The 20,467-nt window shown below is 26.1% G+C and overlaps 1 protein-coding gene and 1 non-coding gene across 2 annotated transcripts; both read left to right on the forward strand.

Moving 5' to 3' along the window:
- The first annotated feature begins 1,452 nt into the window (after window positions 1-1,452).
- Window positions 1,453-1,590, forward strand: LOC128287282 (small nucleolar RNA snoR77). The gene has a single exon (XR_008277980.1). It is a non-coding gene; the product is annotated as a small nucleolar RNA snoR77 (small nucleolar RNA).
- A 7,062-nt stretch (window positions 1,591-8,652) lies between these two features.
- LOC108463055 (uncharacterized) lies at window positions 8,653-12,131 on the forward strand. The gene is made up of 2 exons (XM_017762992.2): window positions 8,653-9,048; window positions 11,379-12,131. Exons 1-2 carry the CDS (start codon window positions 8,881-8,883, stop codon window positions 11,907-11,909), a joined length of 699 nt encoding a protein of 232 aa, XP_017618481.1. The 5' UTR covers window positions 8,653-8,880; the 3' UTR covers window positions 11,910-12,131.
- Window positions 12,132-20,467: the final 8,336 nt, after the last annotated feature.

The following is a 20,467-nucleotide window of genomic DNA, read 5'->3' on the forward strand; positions in this document are numbered from 1 at the left end:
GCAACGCTTGCTTGTGAGCTGAGTTACTTTAGTATAACGATGAAATTAATGATCTTTTGGGGTGTAAGTCGTCATATGCATCCACCACAGTTCACAGCCAAAACAAAAGAGGGGATCTCATGCGCAATGGAAATGTTACACGGTGAAGGAGAATTGAAATGGCTTAATACATCATGAACATACCTGTCTTTTTTATCCACTATAATTTTATTCGACCAAAATATACTTTTAACTTTGAATTTCAACATAAATTAAGTAAATAAAATTTCATGAACGTTAATAAAATCATGAAATTCCAAGTGCTTGTATTTTCTTTTACGTTTAATATTTGGTAAGTGTTTACTGTTAGTGGAATATTTTAATCTTTTTTAATTTTTAAATTTTTTTATTATACCTTAAATTATGCTTGAGTCAAAAGTTTTGTAAGTTAAATATGGTAATCTCTCTCAAATTTGACATTTAAGTAAATTGGTCCCTATAAAAATTTGACCAATTTAATTCTCGTTAATTTCAAAAGTAAGTAATTAAGGATAATTAATCATAATATTTTTCTGTCAAATTTTGTTTGGTATAATAACAAATTAGCCCTTAAGGTTTATATATTCTATGTAAATGTTGACAAAATGTATAAATATTGTGGGATAAATTTGTTAAATAGGATCAAATTGATAGAGTGTGTAAATACTATAGGCTAAATTTGTTAAATCAAGACTAAATTGTATGTGTAAATTTTCAAGCTTAAATTTGGTATTATGTCAATAAGAAAATGTAAATTTGATGAAAACACAATATTAAAATAGATTGTTCTTAATTGCTCACATTTAAAATAGACAGAGATTAAATTATTATTAATTTTAAAAAATTAATTTACTCGAAATCAAAATTTAGAAGGTTGAATATTTTGACATATAAAACAATCCAAGATATTGACACTGCGTTGGGCTTAATAATTGAAAATCATAAAAGGCCCAGCTGCTAATACTTCAGTGGACTAATGGATTATAATATAGACTCCAGAGGCAGAAAGGGTTTTGCCTCTGCAGGCTGGCTATATATAAATCATCCTCTGTTTCTCACTTCGTTGAGCCGCGTTAGGTTTTGCAATTAGCTGCCCTCAAGTTTCTCTCTGTCAACATAGACGAAGGAAAACCCTAGCCGCTTCTTTCTTTCTTTGCTCTCTCTTTTGCTTTATTTTTGTTTTTCTATCCATGGATCGAATCAGTATATTTGTTTATTTATTTACAAATTGAAAACGGGGCTGGAGTTTGGCTCCTTGGTTAAATCATTACCTTCCAAGGAGATGAATGCAGCTCCCAATATCAAATCCCTTCAACCTTGTTCCCAAGTTTCGCTATGATAGGGGATCTATCTAGCGGATTTAATTGGGCGAGGTTGGGACATTTTATTTTTTTATTAAAAATAAGAGAAAGTGGAGTTTTTGAGTAGTTATTCAGGCAGCCTACTTGCCTTAAATCGCCATGGCAATGCGGGTGTTAAACTGCTCGTATAATAAACATTGCTTTTGCTCTTCAGTCTTGCTGAGATTTATTTATTGTTCATTGAAGCTGGACTAGTAAGCCTAAGCACATTTCTTTTTATCTCTTAATTCTGTTTTCTCAATCAAAATTCATTGTTTTCTTTTTCTGGCAATGAATTTTTGGGGTTTAATTAAAATTTTAGAAGGTGATAAAATTTTCAAAACTCTGCTCCTCTTTAACAAACGAGAATGATTGATGATCATATTAAAAATAACAGTCAGAGATGAGTGAGAAAGGTATCGAATTTGTTCAATTGGTATAATTTATTAAAACTAAATAATATAGCAGACCTATATACGATAATTATAACCAAACTAAAGTGTAAAATAAGTATAATTGAAGGCGAACATAATAAACTGAAGTCTAAAAGAGTAGTAGTGTAGATACGGAACTAAATACCATTAACGCTTATAATGGAAGCTTAAAAGATTATATAGAATAGAACTGTTAAATGCGGTGCGTTCCATACGAGTTTTGAGGGCTATTTACCACGAAGATGTGATATGAGACTGCCTATTCCAATAGTCCATTCAAAGGATTGACCGTGGACTGAGTTGTGCATAGGTAGGGTTAATCAAAATTTTATGCCTGCTTGTTAAGTTCGAGTTTGATTTGATCTAAAGAATGGGTTTTATTTTTTATTCAAGCTTGACTTTCCAATGTTTCTAGTATAAAATTTCTTATAAAAATGGGAAACATTTGAATGTGGTTTGAACTATTGGTTTATCTAATTGAAAGGAACTAATTAGGTTTACAAACTGAAAAGTAATGGCAGCAAGTAATTAGTTTAGTAGTTCTTTATATAAAATTATTGACTCTAGAGATATAGTAATATGGAGAAAATAAAATTGTTTTAAGCACTGATAAAATTAGAAATACCCCTTGTTTCAAAGAAATGATGGGTTATTCACATTTCATTTGATAGTCGAATGCGAATTAAAAGCTAATTAGTGGTAATTCTAAAGATTCCATAGGAGAAAAATAGAGATGTCTCTTATGTTATCCATAATATGTGGAAGTATCGATGTAATTTCATAGAGTCATTCAAATGACGGAACGGGAAGACCTAGGATGTAGAATAAAAATGCTAAACCACAGGCTTGGTATAGCTCAATTGTTTTAATTTTTTTATAAAAATATCATATATTAAAAAATAAAACATTAAAAATTGTTTCTAACAAACTGAAAATAAATTAAAAAATATGTACACAATACTAAGATAGGTGCAACGTAATAAGCAAATGTTTTAAAATAGTAACAAAATTAATAATAAAATAAGAGCTACATAATATCTAAATAATAACAATAAAATAGTATCAGTATAATAGTGATATGGTAGTAAAATAGTGAGAAAATAATAAGAAAATAGCGGCAAAAAAAAAAGAAACAACAAAAAAGGGCAACAATTTTTTTTTTTGTAAATTTAGGTTGGGTTTGGGGTCATAAAAGCCTTACTCGAGGCTTGGATCATTTTTTAAATAAGTATTATTTTTTGTTTAAGTCCATTTTTTATACCTATATTTTCACCAAAATCCTCACTTTTTGGGCGAGCCTTCGGGTCTGCTTGAATAGTCCGGCTCATGGATAGGTCTATTGCGTAGTTCATATTATATATAAAAAAAATGGTCATGGTTTAAGATTTTTTTTTATTTGGGTCAAGCTTGGCTTGGCTCATATAAGTTTTGCCGTCATTTCGGCTATTGTTTTGCTTTTATTTTGCTATTATATTGTTCTTAATATTTGAATATTGTATAACTTTTGTTTTATATCTTTAATTATTTTAATATTTTTAGTGTATTTGATGTATTATATTTTTAAATTTATTTTTATATAAAAATAATACTCTAAAAAATATTAATACAAATGAGTTGGATTAAGTTCATATTTAGCATTTTTAATATGAATCGAATTTAAATAAGATTTTAAGCTTAATTTTCAACTCAAACTAAACTTAGATCTAAAATTCTTAGCCTCAACGTTACTTTGCCCTCCCTATAATCAAGTTTAGGTTTTATGCTCTCTACCAAATATCAAACACTCAAGTTTCTTTTGAAATATGGTCATGCGAGTTTGGACAAGCATCGTCATTTGTATTCATATCATAAGTCACCCTATCATTGGGTTGGGTTACTAAGAGAAGTCTCTTCACTGTTTTCATCTCTAAATTTTTTTACAGTTGGACTGTGTCCCCGAAGGTAAATCTTTTCTTCCAAGTCCCTGCACAGGACTCTGAGCAGTTTGGAAGCTTCGAAAGCTGCGCCTTAACCCTAAATGAAGCTCATCGAGCCTCAAGTTCCCCCATCATGTAACCCCGGAGTCATTGTCGTTGCACCCCAAGGGCTTCGAGTAGTCTAGGGGCTCCACAAGTCCATTGTTGTGTAACCCTTGCAACCCAAGATGGAGCCTGAGGAGTCTGAAAGCTTCGCAAACCACACCCTAACCTTAGGATCACAAGGCCTCTTGTCGTCCTGCAACTAATAATATTTAATTTAAAATTTGTAGTTCAAAAAAAGTTGATGAAAAATAGAAATTGTGATTATTATGCATTTAAAATAATAATTTAATAAAAACTGTGATGATTATATTTTTAAAATTAATATAATTTAATTTAGGGATAAATAATTTAATTTGGTGCATAAATTTTAATTTGGTGCAATTATATAAATGAAAATTTAATTGTAGTTCAAATGTATACATGAAACTTTGATTTTGAGTCAATCTGTATACACTTGAAGAAATAAATATATCAATTTATTTTCATATTGAATAAATATAATTATTTGTGTATCCAATATGTTAAGGTAAAATGACGTGGTATTGATAATTGTGTTAGTGATTTATGAAAATTGAATCAAATTAAGATCTAATGTATAAAATTACACAATCAAAGATAATGTATGGCATTTCATATTAGACCAAAGTTAATGTGCGTTTTGGGCATTATCCTATAATTTACAATTATTATTTAAAAAGTTTGATATAAATAAAGTTTTACTAATTTTAAAATAAAATTATTACTTAATAGACCGTAATTATAATTTAATTTACAATTATTAATTAAAATAATTATGATTTAATTTTGACATTATTATAAAAAATATTTTTATTTTATTTTTAAAAAATTATGCTAAAATTATTAATTAAATAGAATTTTAAGCATCTTAATTATCACTTAGTTAATGTTATAGTTATATATAAATTAAAAATAGAGATTGTTAGCAATAATAAGTTAGAATTATATAAAAAAGAATGAAGCATTAAAACCATACTTTTCGGACACGCAATATCGAAACATATTCGAATAAGTTAGAAATTTTGTGGATTTGTTTTGAAAATAAATTCAAATTTCAAAAATTATTTTTAATCGTTAATTTATTGTAAATGTTCTTTTATCTAATTTTTCATATAATTTCAAATTTACATATATATATATTGAACAATTTCATTGTAAATTCTGAAAATATTTGCTCTTTTTGAAATGATGTTTAAAATTATCTATAGCATTTTCTTAACCTATAAATAAAAGGATAATGAGCTTTAACGCACTTAAACTCACGTCCTCTTATATTGGCAACAATACTCATACCAATTGAGATAAGACTCAGTCAATATTTATCATTTGTATTTGGATTTGTATTTAGACAACAAAAGAATGGAAGAATCAAATTAATTTCCACTAACATTAACATTTTCCTTTTGGGTCAAAGTTCACAATTCCATATTATATAAAAGTAGGAATACATTTACAGGAATGGGAACCAACATCCCAAGTCGAAGCCAAAAACCTAACTATACAAGGCGAAGAAGGATCTAAGCCCCATATAAGGCAAAACCTATCATAGTGGAAAACACTTCCATTACTTGAATCATGTCTCCAAGAAAAGAATAGACTTTGTGGCATGAATGTTGGCTTTCACAGCACGAAAGTGACACTCTCGGCCATCAAAAGTCATTCTTAATGTTGTGATAGTGTTTTATCTAACTCTTTATCGCCTTAACAGTAAATATATCTCTAACTTGACACAAAAGATGCAATGGAGCCTTAACCAAAAAAAAAAATTTGTGAAAACTCAATAGACAAGTTACCAAGGATGGCAGAAATCGAGGAGGTTGAAAGTAATGTGAGGGCATCGGCAATGTCGAAAAAATGCCCCGACAATTACAGTTTCGGCTAGGGGTGTTCAAACTTTGGTTAAAATCGAATTAACCGATTGAATAGATCTAATTCTTGTTAATCGGTCGATGGCCCAACTTAGTTTGGTCGGAGGTCAGTTAATGGTTTTTTGAAATTTTGATTAATTCGGTTTGTAATTGGGTAATTAACTGAATTAACTGAACTAATAATTAATATTATATGTTAATTTCAAAACTTATGTAGTGTTTTAAATTATGTTGTGCTTTCGAGACCTAAAATTTCAGTTAATTTGATTATCTTTTAAGACAAAAACATATATTTCGATTAATTCAGTTAATCGGTCGAATTAATCGAAATATTTCGGTCCGATTAACAATTAAAAGATTATACAATTTAATTAATTCGATTAATACTAATTCGATTTGATTAATAACCGAACCGACCATTTGAATACCCCTAATTCCGGCAACATTCCACTAGCATTAGCATTGCTGCTTACAAATTCAACAAATGAATATGATCCAATGTGGATTTTCACTTGGTGACCAATGTGCTAAGCCCTCAAAGAAAAGCTAACACAAACCAAGGGTGGCTCAAAGGTTCAATGTTGGAACCCACTTCTATGAAACATATTTTTTTAGTAAAACTATAATCCACACCGCATGCAATTCCAATCGTTATAATTACTTCTCAGCTCCCTATATTATTTGACAAGTAATCAAATTCATCCTTGTAAAATTTAACCAATCAAATTTATAAGTGAGCAAATAAAAACAATTTCAAGACCATTTCCAATTATAATTAGTGCAATTTTTAAAAATGAAAAGTAAAAAATATATTATATTCAAAAGGAAATCTAAAATCTAAAATCCATAAATAGAATTATTAAATTAAAAGGAAAACTTTTATATAGTTTTAACATATTTGGATTTTTTATTTTATAATTTAATAGATTTTATAAATTTGAATAAACTTTATGATTTCATTGTTCATTATTTTTAAAGTTTTATATTTTTTGGAATTTTTAATTTTTTTGAAAATTTTATTTATTTTTTCATTTTAAATAATATTTCAAAATTTACAAGAATTCTTAGCGTGTTTGAGTGAGGAAATCGAGAAGAGATTTCATTTGCATCTAAGCTTTTCAAAATTCTAAAATAAATTTACTTGTTTGGGTAAATATATCGAAAATTTTTAAAATTTCTAAGTAATTTCATGAGAGGATTTTAATTTTTTTCAAATTCCACCTAAATTAATGGTTTTTCAAAATTCCTTCTATTTTTATTTGATTTTGATGCACATAATCCCACTATAAGATAAAACTTAAACTTCAAAAATTATTTTTATTTATTAAAAATATATTTTTTCAAAATTTATTTTATTAAAACTATTTATAAATATTTACAAATATAAAAATATTCATATTGAATATTTTTATATTATTTATTTTAATATCATTATTCTTATTTTATAATTTTTATAATTTGTAAAATTTCATTAACTTTTTTTCTAAATAAATTATTTATCCAAACAAATCAATTGAAAAGATTTTCAACATTTTAAATTTATGAATTCTAAAATGCTAACATTTAAAAAAATTAAAACTCTTTAACAAAAGATAAACCATAAAAAATATGGCAATTTGAAAATGTAAAAAGTAAGTTTATTATATTAAAATGACGTCATATAAAAATATAGCATAAATCCATTTTAAGAACATCCACATAACATACGTGTATATTTTAGGAGAGGTTGAGGTTTCGATTGTTGTTGTTATTTCGAGTCAAAGGCCGAATATTTTAACTATAGATTCTGATTATATTTATTCTTTTTGATATATTAATACCTTCTAACTCATAAATAGAATAATAATGCGTTTTAGCACACTCGAATCTATATATTTATTTATTTAAATTTGGATTAAAATTATAAAAGTCAAAATTCCCAACACTACCCTTCTTCCTTAAATGAAAAAGCATTGTGATTAGCATTAGCAGCTTACAAGTAGAACCAATGAAAATGGTCCAATGTGGATTTCATTTGGGTAGCCAATATACTAAATCCTTAAGCCAAAGCAACTACAAATGCAAATGGCAGTTGGAACCCACTCTCTCACCCACTTCTCTAATGTATAATGGCCACATATTTCCTCTTTATTATCCCTTACTTCTACTAATTAATATTTCTATTCATATTTAAATAAAAGTCAAAGCACTTGACGACAAATATAGCAAAGACTAAGGACTATATATAGCAATATTGTTTTTGCTCTGAAAATGTGAGAAGTGGGGAATGAGCAAGCAAATGACAAATGTGTCATCCCGCATATATTATTTTAATTGTCAAAATTTTAATATTTTTATAAAACAATAAATATAATTTAAAAATATAATACATTATGATATTTGAACTCAAGGCCTTAAAATCTTCATCATTTCAATCAAAGTCACATTCACTTGTTATATAAAATTTTATAGATTTGTTATATAATTTTTTTCACTCATATCATGTGTCATAATCTAGTATTAACAGTGACGAAGTCTAGGGACTGGCAGGGGCATCGGTCTCCCTTAAAATGAAAATTTTTTCATTTAAACCTCTTTATAATTTATAAAATTTTAAATTAGTAATTGTAAAATTGCACTTTAGCCTCCCTAAATGATAAAAATTTGACTTAATTCTTTAAAAATTATAAATATATAGGCTATTAAAATGGTGAAATTACATTTTAGTATCATGAAAATATACAATTTAATTTTGCCCCAAGCAAAATTTTCTGACTTCGACCTTAAGTATTAATAATTTTATTTGGTGGTGGCTGATTTGTAAGCCCAATCCATAACATCTAAATGTCATCTCCAAATAAATCCTCACATTATTTTTAACTTTTTTTTATAAAATTAATAATATACCCTAACCCTAACCTTAAACTAAAATAACCTATCTTATTCAATCTTTTATAATAATAATAAAAAAGTAGTAGATGGATGCATTAAATTTGGTGGGATTGAATATTAAACATTGTATGTAAAGCAAAAAGGAAAGTTGTAGTAGATGGGGTTAATATGGTGGGATTGAATTGCGCGTCCTAACAAGTACATGCACACCAAAATGCTGTGTGGGGATTGCCCCACCCACCCCCTACAATCCTTATAAAAAGGCCCGATTTGTTCGGCGAATTAAGCAAGAGAGTGTGGTGAAAGAGAGATGGAGTGGAGGGCTTGTTATTTGGATGTGATATTGGTGCCATTAAGCATGCTCATCCCCATTGCTTATCATTGCTGGTTATGGCATAAGGTTAGGACTCAGCCTCTGGCTACCATCATTGGAATCAATTCCACCGGACGACGCTTCTGGGTCTCTGCCATCATCAAGGTACATTTTGACTTTGCATGCACGTTGAATTAAGAAAATATTAGTTTCATAGTAGATATTCATATTTTTGACATAACTACAAATTAAAACATTTCGATAAAAGTACCATGGGCGGCTTTGTATTAGAAGTTAAATTGCATTTTACCCCTCTACTTAAAAAATGGGTAAATTAGTCCATATACATTAGATCAAAGAGTAAACTCGTCCTTCAATTAAAAATTTGTCCATTTCTGCTGTTAAAAACTTCATGGCTCATGGTTCGGTCAACTAGCTTTAAGATATGTTTGGTTGAGTGAAAAAAAATGGGAAGATGAGAGGGAATAGAAAAATAGAGAAAAAACAAATTTTGAGTGTGCTCAGTTAGAAATAATAGTGAGGAAAGAAAATTGGAAAGATGACCATTTTTCATTCTAATGCATAAGAATAGAGAGAAAATGATAGAGAAGTTTATGTTAGTTCAAATTTATACATTTTTTAAATATTTTATTTTCTTTCTTACCATTTTTCCATCTCTCCTACCAAATACAGTTACGTAATTTCTTTTCACTCTGCCAAGCAAAGCTTTAATTCTTTTATTTCTTTTAAACTAAAGTGGATTTCTCTTTGGACATGCATGATTAATTGCGTGTTCTAAATTATTTAACTTAAGACTACATTAATTTTTGTTATTAGACGTGTGTCTATTCATATATATATTAAAATTAATTTTAAAAATATTAAATGCGTGATGAAAATGAAAATTTATTAAAGTTTAATGACTAAATTGAATTCAATTATTAACGGCAATACTCAATTTATAATATTTTTTATTTTTAGTATCAAAAGAAAACTTATAAAAGTTAGATGACCAACTATGTAATTTATCTTAAATAACATCTAAATTCATTATTATAAATATCAACTTGTTGTAATATATTAAAGATCCTTCTTTTAATTCTTGGAACAATATGAATATAGTTATTTGGAGCATCGATGTGCATTAAAATTAGTGTAAACATTTATTACATAATATAGAATTGCTTGCTTTTATTTTATTTGTTTTTTATAATTTATTTTTAATTTTTATTGTTTACGTACATAGAAAAAGATGGAATTTTGTCTTAAAAATAAATTAAAACATAATTATTCATTTAATTAAAAGGTTAAAAGGATTAGATTAAATCATTAATTTTAAAGGGTTTAGATATCTATTATATCATTTAATCGAGGAAGGCCAAATGCCCTCGCTTACCCTGTAGCTATTTTAAGTCAAGCTACGAAAATTTTATATGTTGTTTGATAAATTTGATAAATTAAGAAATTATGTAATAAAAAATAAGTGTTAAAATTTTAAATATTAAATTTAAGTTATAAATTTGTTTGATATATTACTTAAAATTAATAATTAAATATAATTAGATTGTTTAATAAATATAAATTTTAATATAAAAATATATATTCTACATTTTATTCTTAATTTTAAATATTTCACATCATTCTAAACAAAAATATAACGTAAAAATTTTATAGGATAATATAATATTAAAATAAATAAAATAAAATTGAATTAATTGAAAATATTCTCTATTAAGCAATAAGTAACTCTTATCTATTTATTATTTTCATCAAAAATTTTAATTTTTTCAATGATCTATCAAATAAAGCCCTAAAAATTACTGATAAAATGTAAATATTTAGAGTTAAAAATATAAAGGAAAATTAATTATGAAAGATGAAAATCATACATCAAAAGAAGAAATTAGAATTCTTTTGAATAATTTTTTAATCTTAGTCATAGATATAATTATGATCCATGGCTAAAATTAATATACACTAAATTCTTATACCCAGCTTCGCCTGGGATTTAACAATAAATTATAAATAAATTTATTTTATAATTATATAAAATTTTCGCTGTTTAAATATTTATATTATATGTTAATGAATTTATAATTAAATTAGACTAATCATAAAAATTATGTAAAATAAGAGTTGCATTAAAATACAATAAAATGAAGGAAAAAGAATAAACATGATAAACACAACAAAATATAAAAATAAATTGTATATTAATATTATTAACTTAGCCATTGACAAATAAAATGAACACAATAAGAATAAATATATATATATATCAAAGTATAAATAAAAATTATTAACTTAGCCATTGACAAAGCACAATCACACTCATTAAATAATTAAAAAGCTCCAACCATTTGTACATTAATATTATATTGTTTCACTATACGTATTAGGTATTGAGTAAATAATGTAGCAATAATTTATTTGGATTTTTTATTCTCAAAAAACAAAAGACAAAGAGTATGATATGGTGGCATGCATGCATGCAGGACAACGAGAAAAAGAACATCCTGGCAGTCCAAACGCTTCGAAACACCATAATGGGATCGACCCTAATGGCCACAACATCCATCCTGCTATGTGCTGGGTTGGCAGCCGTCATCAGCAGCACTTACACAGTCAAAAAGCCACTCAATGACTCTATATTCGGAGCTCACGGGGAGTTCATGGTGGCTCTCAAGTACGTCACAATCCTATGTATCTTCCTCTTCTCGTTTTCGTGCCACACCTTATCTATCAGGTTTATAAACCAAGTCAACATCCTCATCAACACTCCCCAAGACCCCACCTCCATTGTCACCCCTCACTACCTGTCCGACTTGCTCGAAAAAGGGTTCCTCTTGAACACTGCGGGCAACAGGCTCTTCTACGCTGCGCTTCCTCTCCTGCTATGGATCTTTGGCCCTGTGCTCGTCTTTGTCGGCTCCATCACCATCGTCACTTTGCTTTACAACCTTGACTTCGTGTTTGGGTTTAGGAGAAACAAGCAAATTGATGTTGGAGACTGTGAATCAGGGTGATCCTACTCGTACATGCATGTAGGCTTTAATGCCTTAGCAAATGCCATGCATGCGGTACTAGATTCCTTGGTTTGCTTCACTAATTATAATTATATATGTGAAGTGAAGCAATTTCCGTTGCTTCACAAATAATTAAGTATGAAAACCCCCTTCCCCAATTTGTAATGCAAATGATGAAGTATATAGCTAGTCTCTAGCTTGCAACTGAGAGCATTCATTCAACCTTGCTGTGCATGCCTACTTGCTAGTAAACTCCTGCAAATATAAAACCAACTTGATGAAGCTGTTAAATAGAATCTTACAGGCTAAAATAACATGCATTTGTATTGATGGAGTTTTACCATTTCGTTTTTTGGAATTTAAATTTTACCAACTATTACTCATAAAATTACTTACATTATTAGAATTAGAACCATAACCTTATTTGCTCAAGATCGAAAATCTATTTGAAATTTTAGAGGATTTAAATAAAAATGTTAAACCTAAAAGATGAGGTTGAATAAAAACTAAGTCCATTTAAAACATGGTTTGGATTCAAGCTTGAAATTTTAAGGTCTAAGCTTATCTGAGCCTAACTCATTTTTTGTAAAGTATTATATTATATTATTTTTATATGTTGTGTAATTTATAACACAAAATTAAAAATCTATAGTAATACATAATACTATGATGTAAAAATTAAAAATGTTAAGTTGCATATATAATTTTAATAGATGAAAATATATCTATAAAACTATTAAATTTTAAGTTAAAAATAATTAAAGTATTTTTAAAAAGAATTAAAACATATTTTTAAAAAGAATTAAAACAAAGGCTTAATGATAAATTTGGCCACTAATGTTTGCATGTTTTGTCAAAATTATCCTAATTATATTTTTAAGTCTTTTTGGCCATCAACCTTTGATTTGTCTTCAAGCTGCATTTTCTAACATATTTAATGAATAAATTCAAGGTTTCAATCTTTCATACGTTTGTTTATTGAGAAGTTTTTCTATTGAGTTAATTTTTAGATAATTCCGTTTATTTTCTTTAAATTAAGAGTTATTTTTAATTTAATGTGCTATTTATTTTATTATTTTCACATGCAATTATTTTATTGGGTTATCTAAGTAATAAATTACATCGTATTAAAAATATTCCACATATGAAATTTCACATCATCCACCGTTAACTTTCATTAAACCTGTTAGAAAAAAGAAACAAAATGAAAAAAAATAAATGTTGATGACAAAAAAAGACTCAAAAATACAATTAACCCTGTTAACTTTTTTTTTAACGGTACTTTCATTAAACCTATTAGAAAAAAAAACAAATTGAAAAAAAAAATAAAGGTTGATGACCAAAAAAGATTCAAAAATACAATTAAGCCCATTTAAACAAAACATGCAAACGTTAGTGGCCAAATATATCATTAAGCCCAAAAAAAATAATGAGTATACTTAGAATGGTCTTAGTTAATCATTTACTAATATGAATAAATTTTGACAAAATTTTTAATTTATACTTCAAATTAAATTAAACTCGAAAAAATATAAAATATAAAATATTATATTTAAACCCGACTCCGATTCGAACTAAAGATCAAGGGTGAGCCCAAGAGGCCTCGCCTCGAAATGGGTAAATTTATATTTACCCCCATAAATAAATTGCTTTCTCCAATTTTCTGTGTGTTGTTACTTTGATTTAATTGGGCTGAACTGTTAGCTAGTTGGATCCAAATTTTTATATACAACTTTGATTTGTTTATAGGATTTTCATCTAGACATCTTTTACATAAATATTCATTTTATTTATTTTTTAAAAAATAAATATACATATTTATTTATTAAAATATATATTTCTGTAATTTAAAAAATTCTCACACATTCATAGAAATTGAGATTTTATTAACAAAATCGAGTGACCTCACAACACCATGCCTTGTGAGATCACTCTATTTTTTTTAAATATGTTTATCTACCTATCCATATATTAGTATGATTTTTTGAGAAATACATCTCCAATACGTTATTTATTGAATAATATTATAAATAATATTATTAAATATTGATAATGAAATAGTTATTATAGAAATTTATTTTTAATTTATAAAATTATTAAAAATTAAATTAATTATTTAATTTTCAGTTTTGATATTTTAAATAATTTAATCAATTTAACATATAAATATCTCATGTTACGTTCAGTAAATATGTATATATACAAATTTTATATATGAAGATGGATGAAAATAAAATTTATATTCGATAATATTATTACCTTTATTAGTTTATCTTCCCTTTTCTTTCAGGAATTTAAATTTTTTATATAATACCATAAGAATACTGTATTTTTATGAAAATAAAATTACTGTTTTTGAGGTGAAATTATAGTTATGGGCACTCTACAATGTTTAAATTTATGATTTAGTTATCCATACTTTAATTTAACATAATTTGGTTCATCTATTTTATAATATCACTAGTTAATTCAAATAGTTGATATCCTTAGTTATCATGCAAGTATATTTTTTGTGTTATAGAGGGTTTTTTCTTTTAAATCATGTAAGCATTTTAACCGAAATAATTAAGAATCTTAACTATTTAGATTAACTGATGTCATTGTAGAAAATAAGAGAGTAGATTATGTAAAATTAAAATATAAACGCTAAATCCCAAATGCGAGTATAATAAAGGGACTAAAACTACAATTTAACTATTATCTTATAATTACTAAAAATAGAGAAGAAGAAAAAAGAGTTGGACACTGTCATTACATGACAGCCCTTAGGGCTTTTATTTCCCTACCATGTTTAAATTTTATGATTTATTACCTATATTTTAATTTTACGTAATTAATTTTTATTTATATTAAATATCATTAATTAATTTAAATAGTTAATTTTTTCTCAAAAATACACTTTCTAACTTATAATGTTAAAAAAAATTATATGTTAGAAAAGTAATTTTGTTTAAATTGAGCAAGTATTTTAACCGAAACAATTAATAATATTAACTATTTGGATTAACTAATATCATTATAAAAACAATATACTAAATTATGTGAAATTAAGATGTAAATTTAAACCCTAAATACGAGCATGATATATAAAAGGATCAAAACCATTATCTTATAAACACCTGTCATGACATGATACCCCTTCCCTTAAGGATTTCTTTTATATATAGTAGATTTTATCACAATCACGATACGAGTAAACAAAAATATCTTATACATATTTATAAAATTATTTCAATAACTAATTATGGGTGAAGTGATAATAAATTTCTATTTAAATTTATCGGTTGTGTTAAATATTCTTAAATAATAATTTTAATTGTTTTATTTGAAATATTATATAAAAATATGAAATAATAAAGATACGTTTATAATAATATTAATTAACTATTAAAATAAAGATATTTTACTAATAATCGAATTTGTGTGGGGTTGAATAATATTAACTTGCAATCTCTTTTGACTTTCTTGCATTATATTCTTTATTTTAATTTTAAATAGAGAATTTGTTTTATTTGAGTTTAACGTGGAAAGCGTGGAATGAATTTCATGTTTGGATTTTTTCCTTCATATTTTAACAATTTTGATTTAAGAGTTTTTCTTTCTTTAAATAAATATTTTAATTTAAAATATATTTTTATAAAAAAAGGATAATGATACTTTTGACATTATATTTTATTAAATCTTCTAATGTGACACTCTTACCTTGAAATTGTTTATTTTTGTACTTGAAGTTTAATTAGTATATCAATGTGGTACCATATTGAAGTTTCGGAATTTAACATCATTAGACAAAGGTACCATATTGAAAGACAAAATCAAACTATAGGTAACAAAATAGACATCTTCAAAGTAGATATGTCACATTAAAAGATTTCATAAAGTATAAGAATTAGATATGTCATTATCCCTTGTAAAAATAACATCAAAGTTTGAACTCGATAATCCAAGCCAAAGTTAGAGACAAATTCAAATGAGTTTGAATTGATCTATCTTAGCATTTAAACTATTTGAGCTCGAAATCATTTTAAGTTTAAATCATGTTAGATTCAAACCTGCAAAATATTAAAGTAAATAAAACTCTTCAAAATTAAAAAAAAATAAAGAGAGAGAGAGTAAAAACACACAATTAAAAAAAAGTCTTTCAAAATTTAATAAAAAATAAAAATTTCAAAAATTTTATAAAAATCAAATTTTTTATTTTATAAAATATTATTTTTACCACTAGTGAATTTGAATCAAATATAGAAAATTATATAACAAGTCAAATATATTAAAACTCTATCGCACGCTTATGCGTGAAAATCACATATTTAGAACATAGATGTGTCATTCAAATAACATATAATAAATAATGAATTATGTGATTTGAAACTAATTAATAATACCAAATAAAATATAAACGATGTTAAAATAAAAAAATTTAATTTGTGGGTAAAACAAAATTTAAAGACAAAAATACAACATATCAAGAATACTAAATGAATACGATTGTTTATCTTGGTTTTCTCATCAATCTTGAGTTGGTGTCGAGTTAACTTGTGACATGACTCAATCAATAATATTATTAATATATACAAATGATGAATGTAATAAATTGTGCACATTAAAATAAAACGCATACAAAAATATTAAAATAAAACTTTGGTTAAATAGTAAATTTAAATTTTTACTAGTCAAATTAGAGTGCGTTCAAATCCCACAATATATATATTTATTATTTTTGTTAAAATAAAAAATTAAAATACCCTCAAATAATATAATTATTTTAATTACGAAATAATATTTCCATAATTTCTCTAATCGAGTTGGTGTCTCGGTTGACTCGTGACACCAACTCAATTAAGGACTTAAATAATAATGTAGATGTATTTATCAATTATTTAACACATTTAATATTTAAAATTCCATTTAAATAGATTGATGAATGCAAGTTAAAAATTGGAGTTACCCAAAATTGTATCAAATTCTGTTTTATTTAATTTATAATTGATTTTATTTTTTTATAAAAATAAATATTTTATATTTAAAATAATAAAAATAAGTTAAACATTCTATATAAAATGTTTTCTAAAAATTCAAGTTATTGATTAACTTTAAAGATTATTTCTTTTAGCAATATTTATATAAAAAAGAATTTGAAACTTTACAAAATAACATTCAAAAGTTATAAGACAAGACTTATTTCGTCAAGTAAGTATAAAATCCAAAATCAAAAAGTAATATGAAAAGAATCGAGAACATAATTGCATCAAACTGAATTAAGATGGACAATTTGAAAATAAAGAACTTGACTAAACCGAACCGATATTACCGCTAATATCAACAATAAAATGAAACGCATCTTGAACTAATAATTAATTTGAAGCTTGGATTTAAAATTTATATCTATAATATTGTTAAAATTTAATTGAGTTGGTGTTAAACATCGATTTCAACTCAAAAATAGCTCATTTTTATAAAGGAATAAATGTTTTTTATAAATATTAAATTTTTATATATTGATAAATTTAAAAAATATATACAAATAAGAAAAATAATAAAATTTGAAGTTACCAGATAATAATGTTTATTATTTAAACTAAAATCAAGATTAATTTTATTTAATTATTTAAAATATACTAACCTTTTTTCACTTAGATTCTAAATGTGTCATATACTCATTATCATATTAAAAATATCATTGACTTCAATATCAGCTTAAAGGGGAAGAAAAATTGCCACGTGTCTGAATTATTAAAAGTCAAAACACTAAAAAATCATTTTATTTTGAGCTGTCAATTAAAAATACAAAAATAAAAATAAAAATAAAAACAACATGAAGAATATGAGAAGACTTTTCGTTGGAAAATCAAAGATTTCACAGAAGAAACTTGTTTGCGTTACCTGGCAGCCAACTACATTAAAGTTTAAACAAACAAAAATAAAATAAAATAAGAGCACAACCTTCCACTACATAATTAAAAATATAACTTTTACTTTTTATTTTTATAATTATTGGAAATTAAATTTTTAATTTTATTGAGATTTTGAAAACCATTTTATTTTTTAAAATTAGAAGTTCTATTTTAAAAATTTTTAATGTAAAGATTTTTTAAATTTTTAAAAACCTTTATCATTTTATTTATTATATAAATTTAAAAAAAATCCAACATAATATATAAAACAAAATAGTTGGTTAACTACTGGTGTAATTTACCGTATTATTTATTTATAAGCATAATGATAAATTTAGTCTTTAAAGTTTATATATTTTGCCAATTTGACTCTTAGCCTTTCAAAATGAGTTGTATTTGACCATCAATATTTCAAAAAGAGCGAATTATTTTTTTAACAAAATACTAGCTAAAACGTTAAAATTTTAAACATGGCAGCCCACATAGCAATCCACATCTGCTTCATGCTATTTAAAAAAAAAAAATACAAACTTTCTTTTTATTATATTGAATTTTGTTATTTTTGAATATTTTTATAATTTTTAAATTGTTAGACGTGACATACGAGATAAATTGTGTCATATCAGTATGAAGCACAAATAGATTACCATGCCAACATCGTTAACAAAATAATGTTTTAGTTAAGATTTTTGTTTAATAAAACGATTTGATTGTTTTTAATAGGTTGAGGGTCACGTTTAGTTTACAAAAAGAATAAGGGTCAAACTAATAAAAGATGTAAACATTAAGTGTTAAATTTATAATTATGCCTTGTTTATAAATCTTCAACTAATTTTTATTTTATATTATTATTCACTAATAGTTTACAAAAGGCAAAATTTCAAAAATCACCCTCAATGTTTCGAGGTCTTTTCACTTCAGCTCTTAAAGTTGATGACATTATTAAGGTGTCGTAACATTTAAGCGATGATGTAGGATTTTGAATTAAATTTATGTAAAAAATTAAAAAAATTAAAAGTATAAAATATAATAAAATATAAATAATAGATTCAGGAAAATTTTAAACTAAAAATTAAAAAAATGAAAAAATATAAAAAATTCCTTTTATTTTTTTATTCTCCCTCTCCTTCACGTCTCCCTATATCTTTTCTTTTTTATTAAAAAAATTCTCTGTTTTTCATCCCTCCTTCTGTCGTTTTTTCTTCTTTCCTTCTCAAAACAAACCCTAGCAGCCGATGCTGCGCCGCTCACCACTGCTGACCTCTGCTCCTCTCTATCACCTTCTAACACCATCTCCACACTATGGTCACACCCAACCAGCCCAACGTTTCTACTAATGCTAAGTCAATATGCTTAGAATACATGAATGAAAGGTCTGGTTTGTTTTTAGTTTTCTACCCTCAGCTTAAGAGAAAGTGGCCAAAGATGGCGAGGAAGAGATCGGGTTGGAGGCCAGGGTTCAGGAAGTATACAGTTTGGAGAATATCCCTAACATTGGTGGGGATGGCCTCGTTTATCCACCGTAGCGCCGAGATGCCAGGGAAGTTCTTGATCCTTTGAACCCCGGTGTGCACGTACAACACCAAAAACGTCTTCTTTCTTAGCCTTGGAAATATATGCTCTTCCAAATACTTCTTCACAATGTCAACGCTCAATAACTGAGCTGATCTACCCACACCCCCCACGTCAAAATACCATCCACAACTCAAATATTCTTTAAACAAAATAATACTGATAAATCAACAAAAAAAGGGGTGGGGGCATGGGGATCATTAATTACTAGGGAAGAGTTTTCCGATAATACGAAGAATCTTGTGGCCTTGTTTATCTTTGATGCGGATCTTGAAAATGTCGAGTTTGTGAAAGAGGAATTCTCGATTAGACTAGAAAACCTGGGATGGCAGGATTGTTGTTGTTGGGGTTTGTTTTGAGAAGGGGAGAAGAAGAAGAAGATTAAAAAAATTAAAATATAAAAATAGCAAGACGCGAGGGAGAGGGAGAGTAAGAAAGAAATTATTTTTAATATTTTAATATTTGTGCATTTTAAATATTTTTATTGTTTTTTTAAATTTGAATTTTTCAATTGAAAATTCCATTTCATCGCTAACGTGTCACTACACCTCAGCAATGTCATCAATTGAGGTGGCATGCACAAAAATGTTGACTGTTAAACGATTATCATTCAATTTTGGCATTATTTTAAATTTTTTGCAACCTTCTGGATGAGATTGCAAAAAAAAAAAAAAATAAGGGCGGAAGTGAAGAAAACCCTAAAATGTTGACGGTGAATTTTACAATTCTGCCCTTATAAAACTCATGCAATATCAAAAGGGTTAATACAGTTGGAGCTATTTAAATTTGATAACTTATACCTATTTAGTACATAAACTCTTTTTTGAATCTAACTAGCATCCAAAATTTGAAAATCGTAAGTCAATTTGATGTTTTTTTTTAGATATCTAACTAATACTATTAAAATATGCTAATTTGGCACTGACATATAATAATACATCACAATCTCATATTTTGACACATAATAAAAATAAGAAATAAAAAAATTTACCACATGTCACCGATACTATTGGTTTTCAATGTCAAGTCAATTTTTAAATAATTTAATTAAATATCTAAAAAAACTAAATCGTTTTCACCTTTAAATACTAA

Source organism: Gossypium arboreum, chromosome 13 (genome assembly GCF_025698485.1).
Source record: "Gossypium arboreum isolate Shixiya-1 chromosome 13, ASM2569848v2, whole genome shotgun sequence".
NCBI lineage: Eukaryota > Viridiplantae > Streptophyta > Magnoliopsida > Malvales > Malvaceae > Gossypium > Gossypium arboreum.